Source organism: Pristis pectinata, chromosome 1 (genome assembly GCF_009764475.1).
Source record: "Pristis pectinata isolate sPriPec2 chromosome 1, sPriPec2.1.pri, whole genome shotgun sequence".
Lineage (NCBI taxonomy): Eukaryota > Metazoa > Chordata > Chondrichthyes > Rhinopristiformes > Pristidae > Pristis > Pristis pectinata.
The window spans coordinates 138,262,438-138,281,017 of record NC_067405.1 but is presented as its reverse complement, the minus strand read 5'-3'; the positions used below and the strand labels follow the sequence as shown (position 1 = coordinate 138,281,017).

Here is an 18,580-nt window from a genome sequence, read left to right as displayed (position 1 = left end):
TTTTCCATCTTACTCAGTAGTAAATCTGTATAATTAAAGACAAATGTTAGGGCTAAAACCATTGGTGTTTACACATGGTGGAGTACAAAAGAAAGTATGCTCTGCGAAAGTAGGATAGAACCTTGGTCAGACCCCATTTTGAGTACTTTGTTCATTTCTTGGCAAGAAAGGAAGGATATTGGCTTTGAAAGAGCACAGTGGAGCTTTAGTAGAATAGTTCTGGGACTTATAGGGTTAAGTTGTGAGTTCTGGCTGCATAAACCCAGCTTGTGTTCCCTAGACTGCAGAAGGATGAGAAATTATTCAGATGTTCATAATATTATAGGATATGACAGGATAGAAGTGGAGAAACTATTTTTCTCTATGGTGGGGCTGTAATCTTAAAATCAGGTCTAGACTATTCAAAAGCAAAGTCAGGATTTACTTTCTTGCACAGAAATAGAAATTCAGAACTTTCTTGTCAAATAGTTTTGGATCCTGGGGGATCCTGTGAATATGGCAGGGGGATGGGAATCCATGCAGAAGGACCCTCTAAGCAAAGCAGAGACCAGAGCAAAAGTCAGAAAAGAGAAAATAGTGCAGTACAGAAAAGTCAAACGCAAAGGACACAAAGGTTGCTAGATTCTAAAGGTTCAATGAGCGTAAGGGCACTTTATCTGAATGCCCATAGTATTCGAAACAAGGTCAGTGAACTTGTGGCATGGATCAATACAAAGGGGTATGATTTAGTGGCCATTACAGAAATGTGGTTGCAGGGTGAAGATGAGAATTAACTATCCAAGGGTATCAGGTAATACGGAAGGATAGGCAGGAAGGTAAGGGAGGTGGGGGAGTGCTCTTAATTAAGGATGAAATCAGAGATAGTGAGAGATGATATAAGATCCAAGGAGCAGAATGTTGAGTTCATCTGGGTAGAGATTTGGAACACTAAAGGGAAAAAAATCACTGGTGGGAGTTGTCTATGGGCCACTGAATAATAACATTACAGTGGCACAGGCAATAAACTAAGAAATATTTGATGCATGTAAGTTCAATCTAAAACCAGTGCATTATGCCTAAACAAGGGTTTAAACAAGGTTAAACAAGGGAGACTACAACAGGATGAGGGAGGAGTTGGCTAGCGTAGACTGGAAACTCAGGCTATATGGTGGGACAGTTGAGGAACAGTGAAAGACTTTCAAGGGGATTTTTCATGTTGCTCAACAAAAGTATATTCCAGTTGAAAGCAAGGACATTAAGGGTGGGGAGAGCCAGCCTTGGATAACTAAGGAAATAAAAGAAGGCATCAAGCTGAAAGCTCATGCATACAAAGTCGCCGAGAGCAGTGGAAGATTGGGAAAACTAAAAAGCAACAAAGAACCACTAAGCATGCAATAACGAAAGGGAAGATAGATTATGAAAGTAAACTAGCACAAAATATAAAAACAGATAGTGAAAGACTTTATAATTATATAGAGCAGAAAAGGATGTCTAAAGTGAACATAGGTCCCTTGGAAGATGAGAAGGGGGAATTGATATTGGGTAATGTGGAAATGGCTGAGGCCTTGAATGTCTATTTTGTGTTGGTCTTCACGTTGGTCTTCAGAAAGATGTTTTGTATGCGATGGGAGGTGAGGACCTGGATACAATTGCTGTCACTAAAGAGATAGTAATGAGCAAACTGGTGGGCCTAAAGATAGACAAGTCCCCTGGTCCTGATGGGATGCATCCCAGGGTACTGAAAGAAATGGTGGAAGTTACAGAAGAGGCGTTTGTGATAATTTACCAAAATTCTCTGGACTCTGGGCAGGTCACAGCAGATTGGAAGACAGTGAATGTCACGCCACTGTTTAAAAAAGGACATAGGCAAAAGGCAGGTAACTATAGGCCAGTTAGCTTAACATCTGTAGTCAGGAAAATGCTTGAAGCTGTCATTAAGGAAGAAATAGCGAGACATCTGGATAGAAGTGGTTCCATCAGGCAGACACAGCATGAATTCAGGAAGGGCAGGTCCTGTTTGACAAACTTACTGGAGTTCTTTGAGGATATAATGAGCGCAGTGGATAGAAGGGAACAGGTGGATGTTGTATACTTGGATTTCCAGAAGCCGTTCGATAAGGTGCTGCATAAAAGACATCTATGAGATAAGGATGCATGGAGCTGAGGGTAATGTATTAGCATGGATAGAGTATTGGTTAACCAATGGAAGGCAGAGAGTTGGGATAAGTGGGTGTTTCTCTGGTTGGCTGATCTGGCCATGGACTCAGATCCACCTACCTGCCTTTTAATGTATAAGATTTGGAAAAGGGGACAGAGTGTAGCGTATCTAAGTTTGTTAATGATACTAAATTGAGTGGAAAAGTAAATTGTGCAGAGGATGTGGAGAGTCTGCAGAGAGATATAGATAGGCAAGGGTCTGGTAGATGGAGTACAATGTTGGTAAATGTGAGGTCATCCACTTTGGAAGGAAAAATAGATCAGATTATCATTTAAATGGTGAAAGATTGCAGTATGCTGTTGTGCAGAGGGACTAGGGAGTGCTTGTGCATGAATCGTAAAAGGTTGGTTTGCAGGTGCAACAAGTTATCAAGAAGGCAAATAGAATGTTGGCCTTCGTTGCTGGAGGGGTTGAATTTAAGAGCAGGGAGGCTATGCTGCAACTGTACAGGGTAGTGGTGAGGCCGCATCTGGAGTACTGTGTGCAGTTCTGGTCTCCTTACTTGAGGAAGGATACACTGGCTTTGGAAGCGGTGCAGAGGAGGTTCACCAGGTTGATTCCGGAGATGAGGGGGTTAGCCTATGAGGAGAGATTGAGTCACCTGGGACTATACTCACTGGAATTCAGAAGAATGAGAGGGGATCTTATAGAAATGTAAAATTATGAAAGGGATAGATAAGATGGATGCAGGAAAGTTGTTTCCACTGGTAGGTGAGACTAGAACTAGGGGACATAGACTCAATATTTAGGGGAGTAGATTTAGGATGGAGATGAGGAGGAACTAATTTTCCCAGAGAGTAGTGAATCTATGGAATTCTCTGCCCAGGGAAGCAGTAGAGGCTACCTTGTTAAATATATTTAAGACACAGTTAGGTAGATTTTTGCATAGTCGGGGAATTAAGGGTTATGGGGAAAAGGCAGGTAGGTGGATCTGAGTCCACGGCCAGATCAGCCATGATCTTATTGAATGGCAGAGCAGGCTCAACGGGCCAGATGACTTACTCCTCCTCCTATTTCTCATGTTCTAATTAAATCTTTCAGGACTGGAAGATTTTTGTCAGTGAGTACTTCAAAGGATATGGGCCAAAGATGGGTAAATGAATTTGACATGTGGTTCAGCTTTGATGTGATGGAATGACAGATCAGGATTGATGGGCTGAGTGGCCTGCTCCTTTTCCAGTGTTTGCAGATAGTCCTTTTTATTTTAATTAATTTGTCATCATGATGGTAAATAGTGAAATACTGTATGCTGGAGAATTAACATAGAGTCTTCTGTGTCATGCTATGCAGGGCTTGTGTCAGGATGGGAAAAAAATTGAAAGGTGACTGTAACTTGGCATTGATCTTAAAAAAAAGCTGGTTTTTGTCAATGTAATCAAAGGAGTTTGTGTTTTACAGATCAGCCAACTTCAACAGCAGATAATAGACCAAAAGCAACAAGCAGTTGATGAGAATAAGAAACTGGTAAGTGCCTGCAGTTTCTCCTGTTGCATTTATGGGATTTGTAAAGAGCATAACTTCAGAATAAACACTGACCCTGATGCAGGGTCTCGGCCCAAAACATCAACAATCCCTTTGCCTCCATAGATGCTGTTCGACCTGCTGAGCTCCTCCAGCAGTTTGTTTTTTAATTCATTTGATAAAGATTTCATTTAATTTCCCGAACACCTTAAATCTATTACTCTTTCCAAAGGCTCTGAGCATTTCCAGAAATTTTTGTTTTTATTTCAGATTTCTGGCATTCACAGTATATCTTTTTTAATATGACTGTTACCACAGATGGAAGACTTTAGTTATATGAATAGATTGGAAAACTGGATGATTTCAGTTATATGAAAAGACTGGAGGAACTTTGTTCATTCTTCGTAGCGCAGAGAAAGTTTAGAGGAGATTTAATTGTGTTCAAGGTCATGAGTAGTTCTAATAGAGTAAAAAGGAGTAAAAAGTTTCACTGATAGGTACCAAGTGACTGGTAAAAGAACAAGGGACAATGCTGGAAAATAACTTCTAACACACTGAGTTTTTATGTTTTAGAATATGTTGCCATAATGGTGGTGGAAGCAGTCTTAATAGTATCATAGAATATAGAACATAAAACTGGATAACATAGAAACAGGCCCTTCGGCCCACGATGTCTGTGCCAAATTGAACTAAACCTATCTACCTGCACATATCCCTCCATTCTCTGCATGTTCGTGTGCCTTTCTAAATGCCTCTTAAATGCCACTGTAGCGTCTGCTTCCACCGCTACCCCTTGCAGCGCGTCCCATGCACCTACCGCTCTCTGTGTAAAAAAAAAACTTACCCCGCACATCTCCTTTAAACTTTCCCCCTCTCACCTTAAAGCTATGTCCTTCATTTCTACCCTGGGAAAAAAGACTGAATCTCTACCCTATCTGTGCCTATTATAAACCTACTTCAGATCTCCCCTCAGCCTGCAAAGCTCCAGAGAAAACAGTTCAAGTTTGTCCAACCTCTCCTTACGGCTGATACTCTCTAATCCATGCAGCATACCAGTGAATCTCTTGTGCACCCTCTCCAAAGCCTCCACATCCTTTCTGTAATGGGGTGAACAGAACTGCACACAACATTCCAAATGCGGCCTAACCAAAGTTTTATATGACATGACTTCCTGACTCTAAAACTCAAGGCCCCAACTGATGAAGGCAAGCATGCCATATGCCTTCTTTACCACCCTATCTATTTGTGTTGCCACCTTCAGGAAGCTATGGACTTAGATCCCAAGATCCCTTGGTACATCAGTGCTGATTTCTCCTTACATTTGACCTCCCAAAGTGCAACACCTCACACTTGCCTGGATTAAATTCCATCTGCCATTTCTCCATCCATAACTGCATCTGATCTATATCCTGCACTTACAAGATAAGTCAATAAATATATCTTGCGATTTACAGGGGTTATGGAGTAAGGCTGGGGGAGTAATTGTATAGTTCCCCAAAGATTTGGCTCTGACAGAGTGGGCAAAATGACTGTCTTCCGTGCTGTATCATTTTGTGATGCTATGTAACCAGCCTTTAAGAGTAACAGAAACAAATTGAAGACTGCAACATTTGAGATATAAATAGGCTTGGTGGCATAGAAGGCTAACAAAACTTTCAAAAACATGAGGCACTCGGCTTCAGATAGCATGACAGGAAATTATGGAATTGTCCTTGAAACAGGACGACACCAAGTGAAAGGGTAACAAGAAATCTAGGAAGCTGTGACAACAACTCCCTAAAAATATCTGCTATAGGCTGAAAACAGGAGGAGTAGTTCTGATCAAAACCCTACCCCCAAGCTCCCAAGTAAGTTTGCATGCTTGAGCAAAATAATGTTCAAAATCAGTCAGAAGATCCAACAAAATAATGAGTCTGTGTGGAAATTTCCTTTTTCTATCATTTTGATATATAGCAGTAGCAAAACAAAGCAGCAAGTGGGACTCAGTTTTGAAAAGAATACTACATGCTTTATCATTATTCTATTAACAGCAAATTTTAATGGTCTAATGTTATATAGTTATTCCCATGGAACAGACACCATGGAATCCAGAAGTTACTTCTTTTGGGTAAGGCAGGAATTGATCTAGCAATATGGAGAAAAGGATTTGGGAGATAAGATCTTTGGTTTAATAGAAAGGACAACTTTCTTTTTGTGGAAAATAAGGACAAAAGATTATCTGTTTATAATAGTCACTTCTACTGAGACATCTACTTGAGATATTATAGCAAGGTGCACCTTTTCCCTTTGAGACAGAGATAATTGTTTCTTTTAAGGGAAGAGCAGAAAAATATTTACCTCTGGATGATAAAGGTCATTGGAATGGATTACTTTAGTAAGGCAGTGCACCCCTGAGGGGGTATTTGGTTTCATTCTGTCTTGTAATGTCTTAGTATTTTATGTCATTTATTCTAGATGGGTGGGAGAGGGGTGAGGTGGTATTGGTAAAACACTCACTGAAACTAGCAGGACAGTGTGTGGTGGTGGTGGTAACAAAAGATTGTGCTATGTAGCAGCAAAAATTACAGTATGTTTGAAGGAAGTTCTTTGCTCAAATGGTTGTTTGTACATGGAATGTTTTGACACAAGGAATGACCTTCCAAGAGATGATTAGGTAAATACTGAGCCATAGGAGTGCAAGACAGTGAGATCAGTTTTTGGAATGCCCTTTTTGCCCTGTAATTATCTGTTGTTTAATAGTTTTATTAGAAGCAAAAGCACAGGGACAAAAGTGTCCAGCCTGCCTTTTAAGCCTGTTCTACCACATGAGGAGCTCACAATTAATCAATATCTCAACTCTATTCACCTGCCATGGCTCCATATCATTTTATACCAATTGTTTAAACAGTGTTACGGACTCGGTGAAAGTCCCTTTAAGATAGAGTGTGTGTGTGTGTGTGTGTGTGTGTGTGTGTGTGTGTGTGTGTGTGGCGTGCTTACGTCAACAGAAGATAAAGGACGTAATGACGTTGTTGGAGAGGTCAGTCAAAGTCGAAGAGGGAGAGAGAGAGAGAAAAGGGAGAGAGACACCAGCCTGCTAGTTTCTCTATCGATGGATGAGAAACAATAACTGTGTCTGTCACTGCAATCCACGTATGGAAATTGGACGTAATCCGGTGGAGTTCACTTTGTTGCTGACCTGTAGAAGGAAACAGGTGTTTGTGTGGACGACCACGATTTGGATGCTTTTCGGGGTGAGGAAGTCACTACCGAGTAAACACTGAAGTGCCGTTTGGGTTCCATCATGGAACATTTGGATTTCGTAATTACTCTCTCTATGTTCTCTACATCTATGTCTTATCTTCAGACAACGGTGGTTGTTGAAGAAGCCTTTGCTCATGTTTCACCTTATGGCTTGCTGAACTGAACTTTAAGAACCATTCCTGGACGGAGTTTGGGACTTTGCCACACACATACGAAGAGCTTAGTTTTTGGGGTTAATGTTCAAGGTTTAACATTTTTACTTCTAACATACTAACATTTTTACTTTTATTTTTTGTATTATCATAAGTAGTAATTAGTAAAATAGTTTTTAACACTGAATCATGACTCAGTGTGTTTCTTTTGTTGCTGGTTCGTAACAAAATTGGGGGCTCCTTCGGGATCCAACCCAAAGATTAACGAGTGTCGTCTGGGATCGTTCCCCAGATTGACGAGATTCATTTGGGATTCAATCCAAAGATTGACGAGGGAGGTCTGAGTTTGAACAAATTGGGGTCTTAGTGGACGACTGATTGTGGTCGGTCTGATAAGTTCTTTTTAATTGGCTTGTGTGTGTGGAAACCAGCAACAGTGGATACATTTTTGAAAAAACCCACCCCTGGAGGATTGCAGGGGATGAGGAAGCCTGATTTGGTGAAAATTGCTGCAGAGCTACATCTTGAGGCAGTAACGCGATTTATGAGAAAGGCAGATATTCAGAGACTGATAGCTGGCCATTATGTGAGAAAGAAGGTGTTTGAGGAGGAGGTGTTAAAACAGTTTCCTGGCAGTGAACCAGCGATTTCTGAGGCACAGGTGCAGCTGGCAAAGATAGAGGCCGAGCGAAGGAAACTAGAAACTAGAAACGACAGCAAACTCGGTTAAAGTTTGAGGCTGAACGGGAATGGGAACTAATTCGGTTGAAGTTTGAGGCTGAGGCTGAGGAAAGGAAGGCCCAGATAGAATTGAAGAAGATTAAGTTGGAACAAAAAAAGATGGAGTTAGAAATGAAGCGAAAGAGTTTGGAATCTGATTCTGATGATGGGTTTTTAGCCAGCAGGGAGGTTCGATTAGTTCCTCCTTTTGAGGAAGATCAGGTTGATCAGTATTTCCAACATTTTGAAAAGGTTGCTGTGAGTTCAAACTGGCCAAAGGAAAGATGGGCTCTTATGTTACAGAGTGTAATTAAAGGTAAAGCTCAAAAAGCTTATTCTGCTTTGTCTGTTGAGGATGCAGCTGATTATACAAAGGTAAAGCAAACTGAGTTAAAGGCCTATGAATTGGTACCTGAAGCTTATAGACAAAAATTTAGAGACTTGAAGAAATCTGCAGCTCAGACGTACATGGAATTTGCCAATGGAAAGAGAATATGTTTTGAACGATGGTGCATGGCTAAAAATATAGTTGGGGATTATGATAAATTGGCAGAATTGATGTTAGTGGAAGACTCTAAAAGGTGTGTTCCAGCTGAGATAACAACATAATTAAATGAACAGGAGGTGGAAACATTATAAGAAACTGCTAGGTTGGCAGACGTTTATGCTTTAACCCATAAATCCAAATGGGGACCACCTAAAACCTTTCAAAAGAGTTATAAGGACAATCCGGGGAAAACAGAGATTAAATTGGGAGGTAATCAAAAAGGGAAGGATGAAAAGAAGCCAGTGCTGGAGAAACCTGTTGAGCGTACTTGTTATTACTGTAAGAAACCTGGCCATGTAATAGCTAATTGTGCCCTTTTGAAGAAAAGGAAGGAAGCCATGCCCAATGCTTGCTTTCAGGTAATTAAAAATCAAAAAGGTTTAGGAGATGTTGTTAAAGATCAGTCCTTGCCAAAGGTGAAAGCTGAAAAGTTGGAGGAAGTGAGAAAGGAATTCTGTTCTTATGTATCAGAGGGGTTTGTTTCACTGAATGATGGGTCACCCCAGGTGCCAGTGAAAATCTGGGGCTTGCCAATCTCTCTTGCTGGACAGTGTTTTAAATTTTGGTGAAGAAACTGACACTGGTGAGGTAAATCTAGTGCGAGGCGTTACAGGTGACACCATGTCTGTCCCTTTGCACAAGGTGATTTTAAAGTCAAAGTTCGTAGAAGGACCCGTCGAGATAGGGATACGACCTAGTTTACCAGTGGAAGGAGTTTCTTTGTTATTGGGGAATGACCTTGCGGATGGAGAATTTGTCCCTGTGGTACGGTTAACGACCAAACCAGGGGTTGATGAGTCTGGGAATGACGCAGATGTTTACCCATCATGTGTGGTGACTCGAGCTAGAGCCAAAGAATTAGCCAAGGCCGACAGTCCTGTACAGCCTGATGTTGTTCCCTGTGACAGTCCTAAACAGGAAGAAAATTAGATGACTCGTCTGAGACTTTTCTGTCTTCACTGGAGGATCAACATCCTTGTAGTGAGCCTGAATTTAAAGATTTGTCTTTGTCGAGGAAAGAATTTGTGGTGGAACAGACGAAGGACCCTGAGCTTACAGAATTGAAAGAAAAAGCACTGTCATGGGAGGAGATTGAAAAAGTGTCAATTGGATATTATGTCAAAAATGGAGTGTTAATGAGGAAATGGAGACCTCCTCATGTTCCTGTTAATGAGGAATGGGAAGTTACATATCAGGTTGTGGTTCCAAAAGTTTATAGGAATGAGATTTTAAATCTGGCCCATAGTATGCCTTTGGATGGTCATTTTGGTGTGAATAAAACTGTAAGGAAGATCTTGAAACAATTCTATTGGCCTGGTTTGAGAAAGGATGTGGTGATGTTTTGTCGAACCTGTCACACATGTCAGATGGTAGGTAAACCAAATCAAAAACCCCCTCTGGCTCTGTTGAAACCTATTCCTGCTTTTGGTGAACCCTTTTCAAAGGTGATGGTGGACTGTGTTGGCCCATTGTCAAAATCTTAGGCTGGAAATCAGTATTTGTTAACCATCATGTGTGCAACTTCTGGATTTCCAGAGGCAATACCATGTGATGTGAATGTTGCTCCTAAGATATGATGTTGATATTGAGGAAGGCCAATTTAGACCAAATATTGTTCCATCGAAACTAAAAAACCAGAATATCCTGGAGAACCTTGAAACAAAGTTGGACCATTTACAAGTTTCGCAAAAACAACAGATGAGAGAATTAATTTTAAAATTTAAAAATCTGTCCCCAGATGTTCCAAACAGAACGTTGATAATTACCCATGATGTTGATGTTGGGGATGCAAAACCAATCAAACAACACCCATATCGAATGAATGTGAAAAAAAGTAAACCTGTTGACCAGGAGATAAAATACATGTTAGAAAATGATATTATTAGACGTTCCACTTCAAACTGGAGTTCGCCCTGTGTTATTGTGCCTAAACCTGATGGAACTGTTAGATTTTGCACAGATTACAGGAAAGTGAATGCTGTAATGAAGTCAGATGCTTACCCTATTCCTAGGGTGGATGATTGCATAGACGGAGTGGGAAAGGCTAAATTTCTTACAAAGGTTGACCTACTAAGAGGGTACTGGTGTGTTCCATTAACAGATAAAGGAAGGGAAATTTCTGCCTTTGTAACCCCTTCTGGATTGTATGAATATAATGTTTTGCCATTTGGAATGAAAAATGCTCCGGCAACATTTCAACGAATGATTAATTCGGTGATTCATGGGTTAAAACATACAGATGCCTATATTGACGACTTAGTGACTGGGAATGATACATGGGAGGATCACATCTCTGCGTTAGAAAGGTTGTTTGAAAGATTTTCCGAAGCTAACCTTACAGTTAACTTGGCTAAAAGTGAATTTGGCCGTGCCACTGTGACGTATCTTGGTTATGTTGTAGGTCAAGGCGAGTTAGCTCCTGTTCAGGCAAAAGTTCAAGCAATATTTGAGTTCCCTGTTCCCACGGGTACGAGGACTGTTAGGAGATTTTTGGGAATAGTTGGATATTATCGAAAATTTTGTAAGAATTTTGCTGATGTTGCTCTTCCCCTAACTAATCTTCTGAAGAAGGGAGTAAAGTTTGTTTGGACAGATTCTTGTCAAGAAGCATTTGAGAAGCTGAAAGCCATTTTATGCTACCATCCTGTGCTCAAATCACCTGACTTTGAAAAGCCATTTTCGTTAGCAGTAAATGCCAGTGATGAAGCTGCAGGAGCTGTGTTGTTGCAGAAGGGTGACCTTGATGATATTGACCATCCTGTAGCTTACTTTTCAAAGAAATGTAATGAGCATCAAAAGAATTATTCCACCATAGAGAAAGAATTACTGTCACTTGTTTTAGCCTTGCAACATTTCAGTGTATATGTTTGCACTGCTCAGAAACCATTGACTGTGTATACCGATCATAACCCATTGGTGTTTCTGAGCCAAGTCAAAAACAAGAACAGAAGGCTGTTAAACTGGAGTTTAATTTTGCAAGAGTTTGTTCTCATGATAACTCACATTAAAGGCAAAGATAACGTGATCGCTGATTGTCTTTCCCGATGTTAAATGGGAAACATGTATCTTTACTAATCTGATATTCTGTAATTGTGTAGCATGATAATTATTAACATTACTAACTTTATGCGCGGTTAAATATTTTTTTGAAAAAAATTCTTTTTAGGTGGGAGGTGTTACGGACTCAGTGAAAGTCCCTTTAAGATAGTGTGTGTGTGTGTGTGTGTGTGTGGGGTGTGCTTACGTCAACAGAAGATAAAGGACGTAATGACGTTGTTGGAGAGGTCATTCGAAGTCGAAGAGGAAGAGAGAGAGAGAGAAGGGAGAGAGACACCAGCCTGCTAGTTTCTCTATCAATGGATGAGAAACAATAACTGTGTCTGTCACTGCAATCCACGTATGGAAATTGGAAGTAATCCAGTGGAGTTCACTTTGTTGCTGACCTGTAGAAGGAAACAGGTATTTGTGTGGACGACCACGATTTGGATGCTTTTCGGGGTGAGGAAGTCACTACCGAGTAAACACTTAAGTGTTGTTTGGGTTCCATCGTGGAACATTTGGATTTCGTAATTACTCTCTTTATGTTCTCTACATCTACGTCTTATCTTCAGACAACGGTGGTTGTTGAAGAAGCCTTTGCTCATGTTTCACCTTATGGCTTGCTGAACTGAACTTTAAGAACCATTCCTGGACTTGGAGTTTGGGACTTTGCCACACGCACACGAAGAGTTTAGTTTTTGGGGTTAATGTTCAAGGTTTAACATTTTTACTTCTAACATACTAACATTTTTACTTTTATTTTTCGTATTATCATAAGTAGTGATTAATCAAATAGTTTTTAACACTGAATCATAACTCAGTGTGTTTCTTTTGTTGCTGGTTCGTAACAACAGAAAAGATTGATCTCAGATTTAAGTTTGTTGATTAAGTGACCAACTTTGTGGTAGAGAGTTCAACACATAACTTTGTAAAGAAGTTTTTTCTAACTTTTGAATTCCTCACTCTGATTTCAAGATTATGCCTGATTTATTTTTTGTACGAGTTATGTGTCACTTGGAAAAAGTTACTCGACTGCAAGGTCATTGATGTTAGTAGAAAATCACCAGGAGTGCTTTTGCACATTCAGTGAACTTAAAAAGCACAGATTTTATGCTTGCATTATTAAACCACTTTGATTAGATGCATATTAGAATACAATTCATCCATAGATGGGGGGAAACTACCCACATGAAGAATGAGTTCAAGTGTTTTCAGTGAAGGGATGCACTGCAGTCAAATTTGCTTGAACCTTCCCTTACATTTCCACAGATTGAGATCCATGCCCGACAAACTGAGCATTTGCAAAACAAAATGTTGCAAAAGACGAAAGAAATGCAGCTGATTCAAGGGGAACTGAACAGGGTCAAAGAATTCAGGAAGAAGCAGGTTTTCCTGGAAAATGAATTGGATGATGTGAGTCCATTTAGACTTGTTTGTTTGTCTGTTTATGTACTGTACCTATGTAAACAAGATCAGTAGCTATACAAACGCCACCTTGTGTTAATGAAGTTCTTTTGATACTAGTAATCCAATGTTAAAAGAAAAACAAGTTATTTATCCTTATAATTATTAACATGTTATAGATTAAATAATATATTTCCTTCCACTGAACTATTTTTCTGCAATTGGGGATGTAAGTGCTGAACAGACCATTAACAATTGTCATTTAAGTGCAAAGATTCATGCGTTATTTTAATCATTTTGAGATGTTTCAGTTTGAAAGTTGCCATTTTGCTTTAAGTACTTTTTATATATATTTTCCTTTTGCTCAGTGGCAGAGCTCCAGTTTTTAATGTTCTTTCTTCACACTCACCATTTGTAGATAGAGATCTGTTTATATCACAACTACCTCCCCAGAGAAGAGTATTCAGGGATATTGTAGTTTTATTTCCAAGACTTCCATCCAGCATTCGAGACCATTGTTACCAACCACTCCTGTCCAGCTGGCAGGTTTGTTTCCTTTGAGATCAATGGAGGTGTCAAAGATGCTCGGCTCTCCTATTGAGTCCTTCTAGTCCTGTTTCTACTCTGGCTGAAGTATCTAAATTGTCCTATTCCCAAAACAGCAAGGATGCAGCTTTAACCATCTCGGCATCGTTACTTCTTGGACCCATGGATTTCATCTTTGGCCTCATTTTTAGATAGGAAGGCAGATCCAAAACAACATATAGAAAATGAATAACAGAGCTCTGGAGTATTGGTATTGGTTTATTATTGTCACTTGTACTGAGGTACAGTGAAAAACTTGTCTTGCAAACTGATTGTACAGGTCAGTTCATTACACAGTGCAGTTACATTGAGTTAGTACAGAGTACATTGATGTAGTACAGGTAAAAACAATAACAGTACAGAGTAAAATGTCACAGCTACAGAGAAAGTGCAGTGCAATAAGGTGCAAGGTCATAACAAGGTAGATCGTGAGGTCATAGTCCATCTCATCGTACAAGGGAACTGTTCAGTAGTCTTATCACAGTGGGGTAGAAGCTGTCCTTAAGTCTGGTGGTACGTGCCAGGAAGAGTGATGCAACAGAGCAGTGGTTAAGTTACTATACTAGCAGAGCTCTGGACCAATGATCCAAGAAAACAAGTTTGAATACCACCATGCCAACTGGATATTTTAAATAAAAGTGATCAAATAAATCTGGAATTTAAAAAAAAAGCTAATCTGAGTCACAATAATCATGAAAGTACTGGAATATTGTAAAAATACTTCTCGTTCACTGATGTCCTTTAGAGTTTTAAATGTGTGTCTCCAGAAACACATGTCATTGACTCTTCACTGGCTCCTCGGGGATGGACAATAAATGGAGACATGACAGTGACATCCACATCCCATGAACAAAGGGGAAGGAGGGGAGGAGCTAGCAGTTTTTAAAAAGTTGTTTTTTCATCCAGGAGCTTGTTTATCTCTGGATGCAGCGGCCAGAGCAGCAGAGGGAAGGAGCTAGCAGCTTTTGTTTAAAATTTGTGTGATTGGCTAAGTGTGTGGCCACTCAGCCAATGAAAGGAAGGCAGGGTAAAGCAGAGTGGCCGTTGTAGGAGTGGGAATCTGAGGCTTTGGCTTAAGAGGCTTCAGTGAGGAGGCACAGGTGAGCAGCAGGTAAAAACAGGTAAGGATTTTTATAGTAGTTAAATAAAAAGACAGCAAATTATAACTAATTAAATAAAGTAGGGATGCAGTATCAGGTGACGTGTTGTATCTGCATGATGTGGGAGCTGGTGGACCCCCATTGCAGTTCCTGGTGACCACATCTGCAGCAAGTGTTGGTTGCTCGAGGAACTTGGGCTCAAAGTTGATGACCTGGAATCTAAGCTTCAAACACTGTGACGCATCAGGGAGGGGGAGAGTTACCCGGGCGCAGTGTTTCAGGAGGCAGTCACACCCATTAGATTAACTATAAATTTGGTCTGTGGTCAGGGACAAGAGGGTGTGACTGTGAGTGAGGCAGGTAGGGGGAATCCAAGATGTAGTGCTGGAGGAGCCTCAGCCCTTGAGCTTGTCCAACAGGTCTGAGATTCTTGCTCCCTATGTGGACGAGAGTGGGGCTGTAGCAAGGATGAGCAACCAAACTGTGGTTCAGGGAGCCATTCAAGAGGGGCAGAGAAGAGAAATGTAGTTGTGATTGGGGATAGTATAGTCAGGGGAATGGATACAATTCTCTGTCGTGAGGATCGAGAGACCCAAAGGTTGTGTGGCTGCCTGGCGTCTAGGTTTGGGACATCTCATCTGACCTGCAGAGGAATTTGGAATGGGAGGGGAAAGATCCGTTTGTTGTGGTCCACGTGGGTAATAGTGATGTAGCTAGAACAAGGAAAGGGGTTCTGCTGAGGGAATTTGAGCAGCCAGGGACTAAATTAAAAAGCAGAACCAAAAAGGTAATAATCTCTGGATTGCTACCTGAGCCACATGCAAATTGGCACAGGGTCAATAAGATCAGAGAGTTAAATGCGTGGCTCAAACATTGGTGTGGGAGAAGTGGGTTTGAATTCGTGGGACATTGGCACCAGTATTGGGGAAAGAGGGAGGTGTTCCGATGGGACGGGCTCCACCTGAACCATGCTGGGACCAGGGTCCTGGCGAATTGCATGACTGGGGCTGTGGATAGGGCTTTAAACTAAATAGTAGGGGGGTGGGTTCAACAGATTGGAAAAGTATGGATAAGGTAAAAGGGAAGCAGAGTGTGGGAGAGGTTACTGAAGTCTCCAGAATAAAGAATAAGACAAAGTTTAGAAAGGGATAAGAATTTAACTTCAGGAGACAAATTTGAGAAGAAGGGTGGTGAATACAGGACTGAAGGTGTTATATTTGAATGCACACAGTATACGAAGTAAGGTAGATGAGCTCATAGCACAATTAGAAATTGGCAGGTATGACTGTGGGCGTCACAGAGTCGTGGTTGAAAGAAGATCACAGCTGGGAGCTAAACATCCAAGGATACACATCCTGTCGAAAAGACAGGCAGGTGGGCAGAGGGGGTGGGGCGGCTCTGTTGGTAAAAAATGAAATCAAATCCTTAGCAAGAAGTGACCTAGGATCAGAAGATGTAGAATCCTTGTGGGTAGAATTAAGACATTTCAAGGGTAAAAAGACCCTGATGTGAATTATATACAGGCCTCCGAATAGTAGCCAGAATGTGGGGTACAATTTACACAGGACATAGAAAATTGCAGGTAGATTGGGGAAAATCAGGTTGGTACTGGATCCCAGGAGAAGGAATTTGTAGAATGCCTACAAGGTGGCTTTTTAGAACAGCTTGTGGTTGAGCCCACTAGGGAAAAGGCCATTCTGGACTTGGTGTTGTGCAATGAAGCCGATTTGATTAGGGAGCTTAAGGTAAGGAACCCTTAGGAGGCAGTGACCATAATATGCTAGAATTCACCCTGCAGTTTGAGAGGGAGAAGCTAAAACCAGATGTATCAGCACTACAGTTGAGTAAAGGTAACTACAGAGGCATGAGAGGGGAGCTGTCCAAAGTTGATTGGAAGTGGACCTTAGCAGGGATGACGGTAGAGCAGTAATGGCAGGGGTTTCTGGGAGTAATTTGGAAGACGCAGGATCAGTTCATCCCAAAGAAGAAGCAGCATTCTAAAGGGAGGATGAGGCAACTGTGGCTGACAAGGGAAGTCAAAGACAGCATAAAAGCGAAAGAGAGGGCATACAATATTGCAAAAATTAGTGGGAAGCTATTAGACTGGGAAGCTTTCAAAAACCAACAGAAGGCGACTAAAGAAGTAATAAAGAGAGGAAAGAACCCTAGGGTTCTGAATGAGGTAGCTGTTGAGATTGTGGAGGCATTAGTAGTGATCTTTCAAGAATCACTAGAGTCAGGAATGGTTCCGGAGGACTGGAAAATCACAAATGTCACTCCACTCTTTCAGAAGGGAGGGAGGCAAAAGACAAGAAATTATAGGGCGGTTAGCCTGACTTCAGTGGTTGGCAAGGTGTTAGAGTCCATTATTAAAGATGAGGTTCAGGGGTACTTCTAAACTTGTGATAAAATAGGCCGAAGTCAGCATGGTTTCCTTAAGGGGAGATCTTGCCTGACAAATCTGTTGGAATTCTTTGAGGAAGTAACAGGCAGGATAGACAAAGGAGAGCCGGCGGTTGTTGTTTACTTGGATTTTCAGAAGGCCTTTGACAAGGTGCCACACATGAGGCTGCTAAACAAGATAGGAGCCCATGGTATTACAGGAAAGGTACTAGCATGGATAGAAGATTGGCTGACTGACAGAAGGCAAAGAGTGGGAATAAAGGGGGCCTTTCTAGGTTTGCTGCCGGTGACTAGTGGTGTTCTGCAGGGGTCAGTGTTGGGTCTGCTACTTTTCACGTTATATGTTAATGAACTGGATGACGGAACTGAGGACTTTGTGGCCAAGTTTGCAGATGATACAAGGATAGGTGGAGGGGCAGGTAGTGTTGAGGAAGCAGAGAGTCTGCAGGACTTGGAGAGGTTGGGAGAATGGGCAAGAAGTGGCGGATGGAATACAGCGTAGGGAAGTGTACGGTCATGCACTTTGGTAGAAGAATAAAGGTGTAGACTATTTTCTAAACGGGGAGCAAATTCAGAAATCGGAGGTGCAAAGGGACTTGGGAGTCCTAGTGCAGGATTCCCTAAAGGACAACTTGCGGGTTGAGTCAGTAGTAAGGAAGGCAAATGCAGTGTTAGCATTCATTTCAAGAGTACTAGAATATAAAAGCAGGGTTGTAATGCTGAGGCTTTATAAGGCATTGGTCAGACTAGATATGGAGGTATTGTGAGCAGTTTTCGGATCCATATCTAAAGAAGAATTTGCTGGCATTGGAGTGGGTCCAGAGGTGGTTTACAAGAATGATCCTGGGTATGAAAGGATTAACACATGAGGAGCGTTTGCTGGTTCTGGGCCTGTACTTGCTGGAGTTTAGGAGGATGATAAGATAAGGTTTCTTTATTAGTCACATGTACATCGAAACACACACTATCTTTTTGCATAGTGATTTGGGCGGATCTCATTGAAACCTACTGAATATTGAAAGGCCTGGATAGAGTGGACGTGAAGAGGATGTTTCCAGTAGTGGGAGAGTCTGGGAGCAGAGGGCACAGCCTCAGAATAAAAGGACATCCCTTTAGAACAGATGAGAAGGAGTTTCTTTAGCCAGAGGGTGGTGAATCTGTGGAATTCATTGCCACAGACGGCTGTGGAGGCCAAGTCATTGGGTGTATTTAAAGCAGAGGTTGATAGGTTCTTGAGTAATAAGGGCATCAAAAGTTACGGGGAGAAGGCAGGAGAATGGGGTTGAGAGGGAAAAATAAATCAGCCATGATCGAATTGCGGAGCAGACTCGAAGGGCCGAATGGCCTGATTCTGCTCCTATGTCTTATGGCCTTATGGTCAAATAAATATGAATTCACAGATATGTGAAAGCAGAGTGAGGAGAAAAAATTGGATGTGGTGGTAAAACTTATTTCTTTTGGTACACTTAGGAAGGTGAAAAGTTTTTATTTATGCAAATTTTAAAAAATCCCACTCAATCTTTTCCAGTGCTTGTACATTTAAAAATTTTCATTGTACTCTATGCTCGCGCTTTTACATTCCAACAGTAATTTCAAGTGAAGGCTTCAATATATATGTTCAATGGTAACTTGTTGTTTCCTTGAAACACCATCATTTATATAGCACCTTTCGCATGTGAACGCAGTGGTTTCAAACTGCAGTCACTATTGCAATGAAGGAAACACAGCA

At 41.2% G+C, this 18,580-nt stretch overlaps 2 protein-coding genes across 2 annotated transcripts in view; one reads left to right on the top strand and one right to left on the bottom strand.

Moving 5' to 3' along the window:
* The window catches only part of LOC127567495 (basal body-orientation factor 1-like), a 110,942-nt gene that overhangs the window by 2,035 nt on the left and 90,327 nt on the right, over positions 1-18,580 (top strand). Inside the window, exons 3-4 of the mRNA XM_052010461.1 lie at positions 3,596-3,661; positions 12,629-12,772. Coding sequence (XP_051866421.1) covers positions 3,596-3,661; positions 12,629-12,772 — 210 coding nt within the window. The remainder of the gene's footprint in view (positions 1-3,595; positions 3,662-12,628; positions 12,773-18,580) is intronic.
* The window catches only part of entpd5a (ectonucleoside triphosphate diphosphohydrolase 5a), a 112,837-nt gene that overhangs the window by 39,942 nt on the left and 54,315 nt on the right, over positions 1-18,580 (bottom strand).